This window comes from Eleutherodactylus coqui, chromosome 13, assembly GCF_035609145.1.
Source record: "Eleutherodactylus coqui strain aEleCoq1 chromosome 13, aEleCoq1.hap1, whole genome shotgun sequence".
Lineage (NCBI taxonomy): Eukaryota > Metazoa > Chordata > Amphibia > Anura > Eleutherodactylidae > Eleutherodactylus > Eleutherodactylus coqui.
In genome coordinates this window covers 35,039,867-35,053,311 of record NC_089849.1, presented here as the reverse complement: position 1 = coordinate 35,053,311, position 13,445 = coordinate 35,039,867, and the positions used below count along the sequence as shown (strand labels likewise).

The 13,445-nt window shown below is 40.5% G+C and overlaps 1 protein-coding gene across 1 annotated transcript in view; it reads right to left on the bottom strand.

Annotated features, from left to right (window-relative positions):
* Window positions 1-13,445, bottom strand: part of WNK4 (WNK lysine deficient protein kinase 4) — a 154,876-nt gene that overhangs the window by 20,996 nt on the left and 120,435 nt on the right. Inside the window, exons 13-15 of the mRNA XM_066586966.1 lie at window positions 13,073-13,127; window positions 12,790-12,945; window positions 9,670-10,571 (exon numbers count right to left, since the gene is read on the bottom strand). Coding sequence (XP_066443063.1) covers window positions 9,670-10,571; window positions 12,790-12,945; window positions 13,073-13,127 — 1,113 coding nt within the window. The remainder of the gene's footprint in view (window positions 1-9,669; window positions 10,572-12,789; window positions 12,946-13,072; window positions 13,128-13,445) is intronic.

The window sequence follows — 13,445 nt, the reverse complement described above, 5'->3', positions numbered from 1 at the left end:
AGTTTCATATTGCATATAGCATCTACTGTATGTGTCTGTTCGACCAAGGAGACCCAATCCATGAACTCATTTTATGAGTGTCCTCTTCAGAGCTGAACTGTTACTCCTGTAGCTTTTGTTGGTTGGAAATTTGACAAAATAACCTGGACAGGTGTCATCCTGAACATTATGTTGAAAGTCTCCGAGTTCATTGGTACAATCCATTCTACCATTGACATGAGATTGCATGGGTTTGGCATTGATAGCCTTTCGATTTGCAATGGGTGTGACAGAAAAGGCCAAAACGATGTCCACTTACTTTTGGTCATGTAATGCATAATGGATAAATAATTACAAAGATCATATGGATGGCTAAAGACCCTTTTACATAGGCTGAAGATCAGGCAAATATATTCATTTGGACAATCATGGGTTGTGTAAATATGCCCACAATCAACCAACAAATGAACAAATGCTGATTCATTGACTGATCAGATCTCTTATGCTGACATAAAAATGCTCATTGTAGGTAACACATCTCGCCCATTAGGCAGGCGGAGGTGCTACTGACGAGTTCAATCAGTATGAGGATGAACAATCATAAAAATGGTCATTCATCCCCATACTACCGGTCATCTGCCATACATCGATGCTAGTAATGAGGGCCGATTCACATGCTATGTCAACTGGTTCTCATTAAAGGAGTTGTCCAAGTTTGATATGATTTTTTGTAAATAGACCTAAATCTCTTAAAATAATAATAAACAGCAGTATTTACCCATCCTCTCCTCCAGTGATCCATTACTGCAACTTTGCGATCCTCCTGATCTTTTCTTTAGGAACAGCTACCACATGACCATTACAGCCAATCACAGGTCACACTAGTCATGTGTCATTCTCCCACCATCTAAGCAGTGATACCTGGAGAATGGCATCTGACCATTGCGGCTTCTGATTTGCTGCAGGGGTCAGGTGATAGGTGTTCCTAAACAAAGACCGGGGGGACCTCAGTGCTGTAGTGTTGGATCGCCAGGGGAGAGGATGGGTAAGTACCACTGCTTTTGTTATTTTAACAGATTTGGATCCATTTACAAAAAAAATCATAGAAAACCAAGACAACCTCTGGCACAAAACTGGCCCGTGTCAAAGGGCCTTTAAACCAGACAAATACCCTCTATTCTAAATGCAAAACAAACATCACAAACAACTTCATTCTACATTTTATTCATTAAATCATTTGTCCAGAAAGTAAAAACAACTGTAAGATGAGAGATGAGAAAGTACTTAATTCATACTGTCTAATGCGTGTCACAATGTCATAAAATTCCATATAAATGCTAATAAGACTGCAAACCCCCATGTCACGTATATGATGAGTGGGCTCTTATATGTATTACTGTTACTGAGATGCATAAAAAATAAAAGGCAGTGCACCAAACTGCCATATAAGTCCATCTGTCCCATCTGGGTCCCCCAAGTACATATTGGTCATTGGCTTAGTAAAAAGTAAGCAGCTGCCAGTTACCAATTTCCTTGTACGCTCTACTAATAGTACCAGATTTTTCTAGTGCCCACTTATCATTGAGTAACAAAGGATATGCATTACCGAACACAGATAGCTGCCCCTGCCCTTGAGAGCTTACAATCTAAAAGGTCAACCGTTATGGCAACAGCTTACTTTCAGGATCTAAACTGATCATATTGTTCTTGGCGAAAGCAAAATAATATTCTCATTGATTTTTCTTGCTTCTATCATATATTTTTATACAATGTAATAACTAACTTAAAATGGAAGAAACTTTTTAGGCAAAGTCATATAAAGCAAATGTCGGGGAAAATCTAGTTAGGACCTAGTGGCAGGAAATTAGGCTTCACTCAGCTTGTCTTCAGCTGGGCTGGTGAGGCCCATTATTATGTCACACCCTCAACCCATCTTGGGATCCTCTAGTATACTAGTGGGCAGTTCCGACCCTGGTGCAAAGTATTCAATAAAAACCTTGTTAGGATGTGCTATGCTTTCCATTTTGAACCATTGCAAACCATAGACTCAGGTTCCAGGTCTAATGTGCAAAAATGAAGAAAGTGCAGCAACGCTGATCTTCTAGAAGAAAGAGGGGACCATGTAGCAAAATTTCATAGTTTTGGTTCATGCCATTACATCCCATAAGAGGTCCCATTCAAGGGCCTATTTCTAAAGTGCTAAAAGAAACCCAATTCATTCCTTGTAGAAAAGAAATATATGATTCGTGCTGGTTCTATTGGAGAGAAACTATGGGAGCATTGCATCAGTTCACAAAACCCAAGGAGAAAATGAGCTGCATCGAAGCTAGGAATCTCTAGATAAACATCCTTAGAAACCAGTGGAGCGGCCTCTGTGGTACATACACCTTCGATGACGAAGACAACATTTTCTATTATAAAGTGCATTCAGTGTACAACAAAAACTCTTCTTCAGGAAAGGCCTTAAAAATCTATCAATGCCAATGTATGGATTTCTTAGCATTGGGATCTGGCGCTACTTGCAGAGTCCAGATATGTTGGTTGGTTAGGTTGATTATACGGAGTGTTCTGTTCAAACCTCCCACATTTCGGTTATGATAAATATATCATATGATATATCAATATAAAAAAATTGTGATGAGTGATGGATTGTGGTTACTGTGGCATTACATGAAAGAAAAACTCTAAGAATTTTGGACCTCATGTATGAAACCCGTCTAATAGTACGTTAGTCTATGTCAATCAGCATAATGTGCAGATATGGGGAACTGAAAATCCCCATGTCTACAGAGAACATGTCCAAAATGGACCACAATTGAATGCTTGGTGTGTTGCAATGAAGGACAGCATTACCAGTCTTTTTTTTGGTGATCATATAGTAACTGGCCCTGTATGTCTTGACATGTTGGAGTAGTTCCTAAATCCCTAAGTTGCCTATCTGCAACTCAACAACTTCCAGCAAGATGGGTCTCCCGCACCTTGAAATATGAATGTCTGAGTTTCCTCAATAACACCTTTCCAAATTGCTGGATTGAATACGATGGATCAATTTGGCAGCCATCCTGTTCACCAGATCTTAATCTGCTGGATGTCTTCCTCTACGTCACGAGAAGGACCAACTACAGAGAACGATCTCCCAGATTTGTGAGCCTGCATCCGTGATACAATTGCTACTGTAACAGTGGACCCATTGGAGTGAACTTGGCAAGAAATTGAGCATAGACTGGATATTGTTCATGCTATCAATGGGGCACATGTAGAGGTTTATTAGTTTGTGCCAAAAAACAAATTAAGTTGTTTTTACCTGTTTCTGTAAATTTATTTTCCTACCATTCATACTTACTGCTCTGCGAACTGATAAAATATAAGAGGTTTGAATAGAACACTTTGTATAATTATTACAAAATATAATTCCGCATAGGATACCAATTCGACAATATTAGGGGCAGAGCCTACTATTTACTACATCACAAGACTCAACATCATGATTCATATAAAAACATCTTTGGCCTGTCAAATATCTTGAAGAAATAATGGATATGAACATTACAAACATGAGATTGGGCCATTTTTCTGGTTAAAGCAACATTCAACCTCTTGGCTGTATCAAGTGGCCGGCTCAGTTGACTAGGCTCAGTGGCATGTTGTGCTCTATCCAGTACCAGAAAAAGTGGAAAACTCATGGCTCCATTATAAGTAGAGATGAGCGAGCGTACTCGCTAAGGCAAACTACTCAAGCGAGTATTGCCTTATGCGAGTACCTGCCCGCTCGTCTCTAAAGATTCAGGTGCCGGCGGGGAAGAGTGGTGAGTTGCGGGAGTGAGCAGGGAGGAGCGGGGGGGAAGAGAGTGAGAGAAAGATCTCCCCCACGTTCCTCCCCGCCGCTCCCCGCCGTCACCCAAATCTATAGAGACAAGCAGGCAGGTACTCACATAAGGCACTACTCGCTCGAGTAGTTTGCCTTAGCGAATACGCTCGCTCATCTCGAATTATAAGTCAACATAAAAAAAACCTCTGTCCTCTCTGCCATGGTTCATGTATAAACAGAAGCCGGTGAGAACAGAGCAATGGTGGATGGTTCCAACCACAATAGCTTTTGCAGTCGGAGTAAAACATTCCCTTTACGTACAACATGAAAAAGACTTTTAATCTAATTCACCCCAAACAAATATCAAAATTACATCTGAAAAATGCTGAAGTTGTCAAAGGAAGCCAACTTTTACATTTTCTAATTGCACCATAAAAATAAAGAAATAGCTCCTATGGTTTTTTTCAGGCCCCTTTTCTTTTAATTCCGGTACCTACTTAAGGAATTTTCTATTTCTAGATTTATTTACATAATTGCACAAACTTTTTAACTCGGTTGTTTTGTTTCCCAGTGGAACATTCTGTGCCGATTCGTTGCTAAGTACATTTTGTCGCGGTCAGAGCGCCGTTACATCCAAATCCATTGACACAGTTGAATGACATTTTGATGGTAGTGATAATATTTGGGTTTGTTCACAAGGTCTGCAAATGCTGTGGATTTTCCATGACAGAATTAGCTGTGGAAAATCCACAACATTTACATTACAGCCACATAACGTACAGAAAAACAGCAGTGTACATTGACTTGGTCTGCATGTATTAAGTAATTGGAACTAGTTTTTGGTACACACAAATTATGATGTATGCCAAAAATGTCCAAAACTTCAGATTTTTCATTTCACTCCCCAAAACTTGGAAATTATGTAAAAAAAAAAAGGGCATGATTTACTGGCAGTAGGCACGGCCAAAAACTTTTAGACAGAATTATTAATACCAAAGTCGGAAAATAGCGCAAATTTTGCTACAAATCTATCAAGATATCATTTTCTACATTTAGGACAGTCCAAAATTCACTCCAGCAAAACTTTTTTAAGACTGACCTATATAAGACCATTCGTAATAAATGTGGGCCAATGACCTTTCAGGTAATTTAGAGCTTTGTATCAGAAAAGCAGCTCTAATGACTATGAAGGCAGAGGTGGTCACTCCCTTTAAGCAGAGGTGGCATTACCGCTGATTTGCATTTTTTTTAAACATATTAGTAGACTACTCAAACCACATCTGTATATCCGGCTTCTCTCATCCACTGCCTCTATATGCCCAATTCCTACACTCACTACCATGTACCAAAAAATGACTATTACTATTTAGTTCCTTAGATTACGGATTTGGCATAGTTGGGCGCCCCAACCGATCCATTTCGATGATGTAATAGGGGTCTTTTTAGTTAACTTGTGCAAATCAATCTTTTTTTGATGGGCTCCATTTGTGAAATAACAATAATTGGTTTATGTTAGAAGTAGGGATGAGTGAGCGTACTCGCTAAGGCAAACTACTCGAGCGAGTAGTGCCTTATGTGAGTACCTGCCTGCTAGTATCTAAAGATTCGGGTGCTGGCGGGGAGGAATGGGGGGGAAATCTCTCACTCTCTCCCCCCTGCTCACTCCCGCAACTCACCGCTCTCCCCCTCGGGCACCCGAATCATTAGAGACGAGCGGGCAGGTACTCACAGAAGGCACTACTCGCTCCAGTAGTTTGCCTTAGCGAGTACGCTCGCTCATCTCTAGTTTGAAGTCATAGATGTGAATTTAATTATACAGACAAGCTGTCTATAGACATAACGATCCTAGAGGACAACCCAACCGCTTTGTGTGGCGGGCGTGTACGGTAAGACAAAGGGATTATGTTTTCTAAGTTGTGGTTGCATTGGTTATGTTGCTCAAAATGTCTTTTCTTCCTATGATCCTTTCCCTTCAAGAATCCAAATTGCAATAAAGCAAAAACATCCGAATGCTTGTCCAACTGAATCCGTATATTTACATCCACGAATAACTAAAATAGCGTATAAAAACAGTGAAACAACCACGTTAGTTTTATTGACCTAGTATAGCCCACAGAGAAACTCCCATATGCCTGCTACTAGGAGCGCTCTTATCATATACACTGTACAAGGATTTGTACTGAGAGATGATTAAGCTGCACGGCACCAAGCCAGAGTCCAGAGTATAATCAAAGCAATGGTATCTCCTAAATCCCGCTATGTTAATGCATTTTAGAATCCTTAGATACAGTATGACCCGGAAAAAAGTAACGCAGCAGCAGCGCTTTATGAAAATAATTTTTTTGGGGGGAAAAAATCTAAAAATAACGGAAAAAGCTGTGCAGTATGAGAGGGGAAGCAAAAGAACAAAAGATTTAGTCATTGGAATCAATACGTTTTAAACACGTACTACAAAAACAAGGGGGGAAAAAGCAATACAGTCATCTAATAACCAATATATTACTTAAATGACTTCTCCAAGGCAGAGATGCAAGTTTACGGGTGCAACTAGTTGTATAAAAGTACAAAAATTACACCCTAGCAATTCAAGAATTACAATTAAAAAAATAATGTTTAAATTATATTATGTACCATACGATTTTTAATCACATTTTTGTATACATTTCTATATCTTTCTATGTATATATTATGTACAGTGAGACATGTAACTACCCTGTTTCCCCAAAAATAAGACCTACCCCCAAAATAAGCTCTAGACCAATTTTCGGGGAGGCTTGAAATATAAGCCCTACCCTGAAAACAAGCTTTAGTTACACTACATAAAAAAAAACATTTCCTAGCAGGCTCGGTCCAGGTCCCTCCCGCTGATTTTGGCGTGGTTCCCGCAGTCCTCAGTCACTCGTACAACATCACTTTTTTGTTATGGTATTCATAAATCCCACCTCCAGGAAGCGATGGCTGTGATTGGTTCTTTGACCACTGCTTAGCTAATCAATGCAGCGCTGGATGAACCAATGCGAACGTTGTGATTGGCCATGGCTCAGCCAATTCGTAAATTCTGCCTCTACAACATGATGGCTGTTGATTGGTTTATCCAGTGCTGCATTGAAGGGCTGAGCAGCGGTGGAAGAACCAATCACAACCATTGCTTCCTGGAGGCGGGATTTATGAATCTCATAACCAGGAAGTGATGTATGGGTGGCCCAAGGACTATGGGCAGTGCGTTAGAGCTCCAGAGAGCAGCAGGAGAGACCTCGACCAAGCCTGCTAGGTAAGTATAATAAGGCATCCCCAAAAAATAAGACCTAGTGCTTCTTTATGGACAAACGCACGGTAATAGGCAGTGATGCTTTGCTAGAAAATATAAATATTTTATAATTAAATCATTTTTCTTTTATTACAATATACTTACTGTATCCCTAAAAATGAAAAAAAGCATGAAATGAACATCTAAACTGCTAGTTTTTTTATTATGTACTTTTATATAGTAATAGTAAACTAAAGCAAAAAAAATAGTTGTTTATGTAAAACATCACATGAACAATTTCCCTTGTAATTCGCTTTCAAGTCTTGTTTGGGGGGAGACAACAGTGTAGTCTACCATGTTATAGTGTCCTCAAGACAAATGGGAAGCAGGTCAAACTGGGTCCCAAGTTGTATCCTTTAGACTGTGCCTCATTAAAGTGAATGGATCTGCTGAGGGATACATTTGAATACTCTTTAGAGTATCCCTAAAACCTTTAGTAAAGCACCTATCCTAAAAAGATTGCCATTCACATTAGACTAAAGTTGATTAAAAAGGATCGTTTTAGCCGATCGATGACAGACTGTCATTGTCTGGAAAGAAGTCTGCCAACTTTGACATTTTTGTCCAACTTTCGGATGACAGATCTTTCATGAAAGAATATTCCCCAAAAGATCTCTTCGTCCATCGCCCGCTGTCATTGGACATGTATGGCCAGTTTGAACAACTGTAATGGCCAATATGGACTACCTATGCAGAACTATGGATCACCAGACAGTTGTTTGTTCGGCAGTTCTTCCAACATCAACCTACATCTATCTAATGTGTATGGCCTACAGAACCCTATGTTGATAGTAAATTGAGTTATACACATAATTGCTTTTCATCACTCAGTGGGGTTCTCCACTTTTAGTATACTCTAATACATCATTTAATTGGGGCTTAAGCTGGGACTGACTTGATTGAAGGGGTCTCAGCACTCAGTGTATGCCTGGACCTCATGGGCTCTGATCAGAGATGTTCCCTCTCACTAGCGTAGATTATGAAAAGTCATTAATTTACATTTTTATTACTATTTACTATAAGCAATTCCCAAGTTGTAGCTATTTAAAACCAGAGATGAAGGAATCAATTATTTAGACTTGTATTTTAGGCTGAAAACCTCTGGAATGAGACGCCTTGCAACCTCAAGAAACCCCTGTCTAACTATAAATAGTGTTAAATATTGTTATGAAATACGAAACACAGAAAAAATGTGCAATAACTTTTGCCAAAAATACATGTTCTCTGTACGCGCACCGAAAAATAATTGCACAAAGTCAACTAGCTGCTGTCAGTTACGCCCATTTAAAAATGTCTTGTCTCTTTAGTGTCTATGGACTGGAGGGCTTTAGAGACTTTCTTCTTCTGTCCTGACATGCTATAAAGAATTAATTGTACTTCACTAATGGATTCAGCATTGGAAATACCAACAAGTTAAAGCATATATAATACTATATGATTATCATATAAAAATAGAAGTCATTCACATACAAAAATCACTTATAAACTTTACGACAGCAATTAAAAAAGCAGCAGCAAAAATTTCTTCAAAAACTCAGAATACCTTCCCCTCTGTGTAAGGAATCAGTCAAGGAGAGAGGAAGTTGAGGAGGAGAGTGAACAGCATTAAAAGCAACATAAAGGGAAGTCTAGTAGACCAGACGGGTGGTTTTAAGATGTCCCTCATGTTTAAATCATCAATTGTTAATCCCTCTTGAAGACAGTTAGGATTTTCCTATGAATTTCGACTATGTGGGTCGTGCACTAAGATATCAGCTTCAGGACCTGTGTTTAAGCACGAACGCTTGTATGTATGAGCCTATAACAGAAGTATTACACAAAACACATAAAATATAATTTAGACAAAAAAAAGGTTTATTCCCTGCTAGTTCCAAATGAATCCAATATCATCAATATGTCTAAGGGCTCCTTCGTAAACACCTGACGTAGTTAAGCAAATGTGACCAATGAAGTTTATTGAATAGAATGGTACTAACTAATAGGATGAGTAGTAAAGAGGTATTCCCATCTCTGTATATTAACCCCTATCCAGCTCGCCAATCCGGTGGGAGTTTGACTGCTTGGACCCACAATGATCCAGAGATATCATTCCAGGTGTGTCCTTGAATTTTGACAGCAGTGGTGGTGAATGCAACTTCACGTCAATGGAAACTGCCGGAGCTAGCAGAGTTCAAGTGCTCGGCAATCTCTGGTGGTCCCAATCACTTCAATAGGACTGTGGGAGATTTCCAAGTGTATGAACTTGCCTATCTCCGGTGGTCACATTGAAGTGAATGGCGTGGTGGCATGCGTGGATAGGGAATAACTTGTCCAGATAGGAATCCCCATTTAAATAAAACACATGACCATGTTTTTGTGAGTCAGAATAGCAATCTCTATCGTAATTAATTTGGTCATACTCCGCTCATGACATGGTACTTATGGAAACCACAAGACTGGAGAACCATTGTCATAAGTTCTCGCTGATTTATTTGGGGACTCTAGCAGGAACTGAACCCTTTTATTAATCTGTTGACTGAACCACGTCCCGACAAGACAATTTACATCACCTCACACATTAAAAGCTAATGCTTACAGGTTTGTTCATGGTCTGTCCCACCACACATCCAGTAGCTTCTGAAACCTGATTTCCAGTAGGGGATGAAGACACCTCGTTGAAGGCCCCTAACCCTGGCTGGAGCTCAGGCAAGTCCTTGACAAGCCCAGGAGAAGTTGGCACTTCCAGCTGCTGGGTAGGTTGTTGAAGGTATCCTGACATATTTGTAGATGGCACTTGCTGAGGAAACATTCCACTGTGTGGCACACAATCTGGGGGTGCAAAAGGCTGAGAGAAATTGCCACCCACATTAGAAAAAGTTTGGCCTGGCATATTCTGAGGATACATCCCACTGGTATGAGGGGATCCGGGGTATATATAAGGGCACTGACCACGGAAATCTTTGACTGGACTTTGAGGTTGAGAGTAACTTGAAGGATAAATCAGAGGACTGTGGAGTTGTCCAGACATTGGTTGAGAAAAGGCAGGAGGCATCCCTTGAGGTTGCGTTGTAGCAGTTGATGCTACCGGTAACAAGGTTTGAGCCATGCTCATAGCCAAGGACAAGACATTAGCCAAGGAAAACATAGGCGCTGTTGGAGACCACTGAGTGGCCGGTGGGACATTAGATGCTAAAGCATTAGTCATAGTCTGTGGCACCATACCACTATTTAGCATGTGCTGCAGGGCATTTCCATGATTGACAGAAGAGTTGATCATATTGGGAAATAAGGAATTTTGGGAGCTCATATGTCCTGCTGAAGTTGAAGGCATCATGTGTTGGGGCACAGCAGAAAAGTAGTTACCACTATGCATGGAGCTGAAAGTTGTAGGTGGAAAAGTGTGAGAGGACGGCATGGAATAATTTGTTGAGAAAGGTACCGCTGGACTGGATGTTGTTTCAAAGGAAGGCCAGGTTCTGCTAGCTGACAAAGGAGAACCTAAAAAGCAAACAGACAGCAATTCTAAATACGAATTAAAGAGATTGAACCAGCAAAGCAATGATATACAATAACATCTTAAATCAGCTGCCTCTATTCGCTGACACTTAATATACAATTTTGTGACCAGTTTCAACCAACTGAACTTTAATCTAGAATTGAAAATGTATAAATTGGATGTAGGCGTGATATAAATACTGCATCATGGAAAATTGCTTCATGCATAATTCATGACCCGATGGGCAGAAGTTGCTAAATTGCATCTCCAGTGAACCATGTAACTTTACCTACAAAATTTGCAAGTCCACATGGGACGGCACAAAATAACAAACTAAGCCATACGTATTAGTTAGATGTTCCTTGGGTCAAGCGCAGCTCCTCTGCTGCACTCATACGGGAAGTTGCTGCAAGATCTCATACTGTTCACTGTACAGATGACTGATCAGCCAATCGCCAATCACTGTCTTTAGCAGTCACATGCATGTAGCGGGGTACTACTGCACCCTTCCCAGGAAGGATTTTGTGTTTGGTCTTGATCTGAGTTTTGACTTTTTTTATTTGTACTGTTTTTTCTTTTTTGAAGACACTGTCAAATGAGCACGAGGCAGAGCGGAGGGCATTTTTCCCATGAGTCTGTATAAAAGTGGAGTAGACCTATGGCCAGAAAGTAGAAATAGTTGGTAATATAGAAGACAGTGAGGGAACAGCTACAGATCCTCTGCACCAGTTGAAGGCCAGCCAGTCCACCGGACGGAGTTCTGCAGAACGACGTGGCACTTGAGTCTGGAAAAGGGCAGATACTCACTCTACAAGGGAGGACGCTGACTGGAGTGCAGGGATGGTTGTGGAAAACACCCATTAACTTTGCCTCGTGCTGCTTACATTTCCTGGACTGATGCTGGTGAGAGTGGATTGTGTCTTGATCTGTTAATTAAAGTTACAAAAGCAAGGAAGCCGAATCTGGTGCTATGTGGTCGTGACCTGTTATGGGCCCACTGTATGTCATCTATGTGGGAATTTATGTTACTGTGCCTTTGCCAGGGCTCACACAGATGCTCTATTTTCTGGGCCCTGCGGAACTGCACAAGCCTACCGTAGGTGCCTCCTGTGCACTGACCGCCCCACCTGCCCATCCCCAAACTGGCTTTCATATGCAGACATGGCTGCAGTGATTGGCTGAGTGGTCATGTGTACAATGAGCAGCATTGGATCTGTGCATCCTCTTCCTGGAGTGGAGAAGGGGAAACAAAAAGAGGCACAATGAAACTTAAAATGGGGGAAAATTCTCACTGTGACATAATAATACAAGGAAACCTTATCTAAAAGCAGCACGATTGCCCTGACGAGGGCAGCCTTACATCCAGAACACAAAGGGGGTGACAATGGACAGATGTAACTCACAACTGACACAACAATACAAGGTAGCCGATGTAACAAAATCTCTCAAAAGTATAAACACTGCAGACTTATCTGATAGTATGCTGACACCAGGAGAACACGGACCGGACCAGAACTTCACCATATAGATGACTAATTGTCATCCTCTGAGAGGAGGGTCTGGGATATGTACACTACAATAATGGTTTGTTGGCCGGCTAGAGAATCACTGTCTCACCGACCAATCAAACACCAGATCAGGTGATAGTAGTGATCATGTTGGAACTTAACGCTGAACGACAGGTGACAGGGCGCATGCATTGCAATCGCAGGAGCTGAGGCTGACTTCACAGCATCACCCCAGACCAGCCTCTGGGTTGTGGCCAACATGCCATAAGACCAATGCATCAAATGTAAGATATATGCAGAGTTATTCCTCTATGATCAATGGTAATTGTAATCTTGGATGATCCTAAATGTGCCCATATGCCTCCAGTAGTTGTTGAGCTACTCCTCTCAACACCCACACACAACTGGCTTAAGCTTTGTTTATTGCTTTCCTGCCTTCCTGTTTGTTCTTTCAGTGTTAATCTTTTTGTATTAAAAGATATTAATTAGTTTTATAACAAGGAACCATTCACACTATATGACTTTATTAATACCTGCAGCTAGCTTCATGATAAGGGCAACATTTTCTTTGACCAACATGCATTATGTTACTTAACATGGACAACTTCTTTATGCTATAGGAGCTTCACTGTGACAAATTAGTAAGCTGCTGGTCAGGGAGTAGATATTAGTGATTTTCCTTATTTAACTATGATACTATTTAAGAAATTACCTAGGGTCATAGCAGGAGGAAGAGATTTTGTTCTAAGGTCTGGTGCGCCCATAAGAGGTCCAGCTGGACAAAACACATCATTGTCGAGAACAGGACTGCCCTGGTAGGGATAACCAGGGGAACCAACTCCTTTGCTGGGACTTGTACATACTAAATCTAGAAAGAAAAGTAAAACATCATGAATTGGAGACACACCATGTGAGACTTGGGATGAAAATGGGTGACAGAAACCAAAGAAGGTCATTGATATCTGATAGGATCTCCGACAAGTTCAAGCACTTACCACTGAGCGAAGAGGAGGAGAAGGAACGAGATAACTCTTGAAGTTGAAGATCAGCCTATGGATAAATGCAAAAATTCTATTACTTATTTTCCAAATTCTTCGTTTTCAGTCCTTGAACTTATGACATCATATCACTTAATCCCTTCCCAAAACAGAAAAATTTGGTGCTGACAATTTTTGTTTTTTTTATCGTGGCCTTCCAAGAGCCAAAATGTTTTAACTTTTAAAGATCAAAACAGCCATGTGAGAGCTTGTCTTTTGTGAGTTGTTGTTTTTTTTAATCCAATGCACCATAAAAATTATTGAAGAACAAAAAAATAAAAAAATAAAAACTTTTTTGGGTGGAATGGAAAAAAATGCAGTTGCACCATTG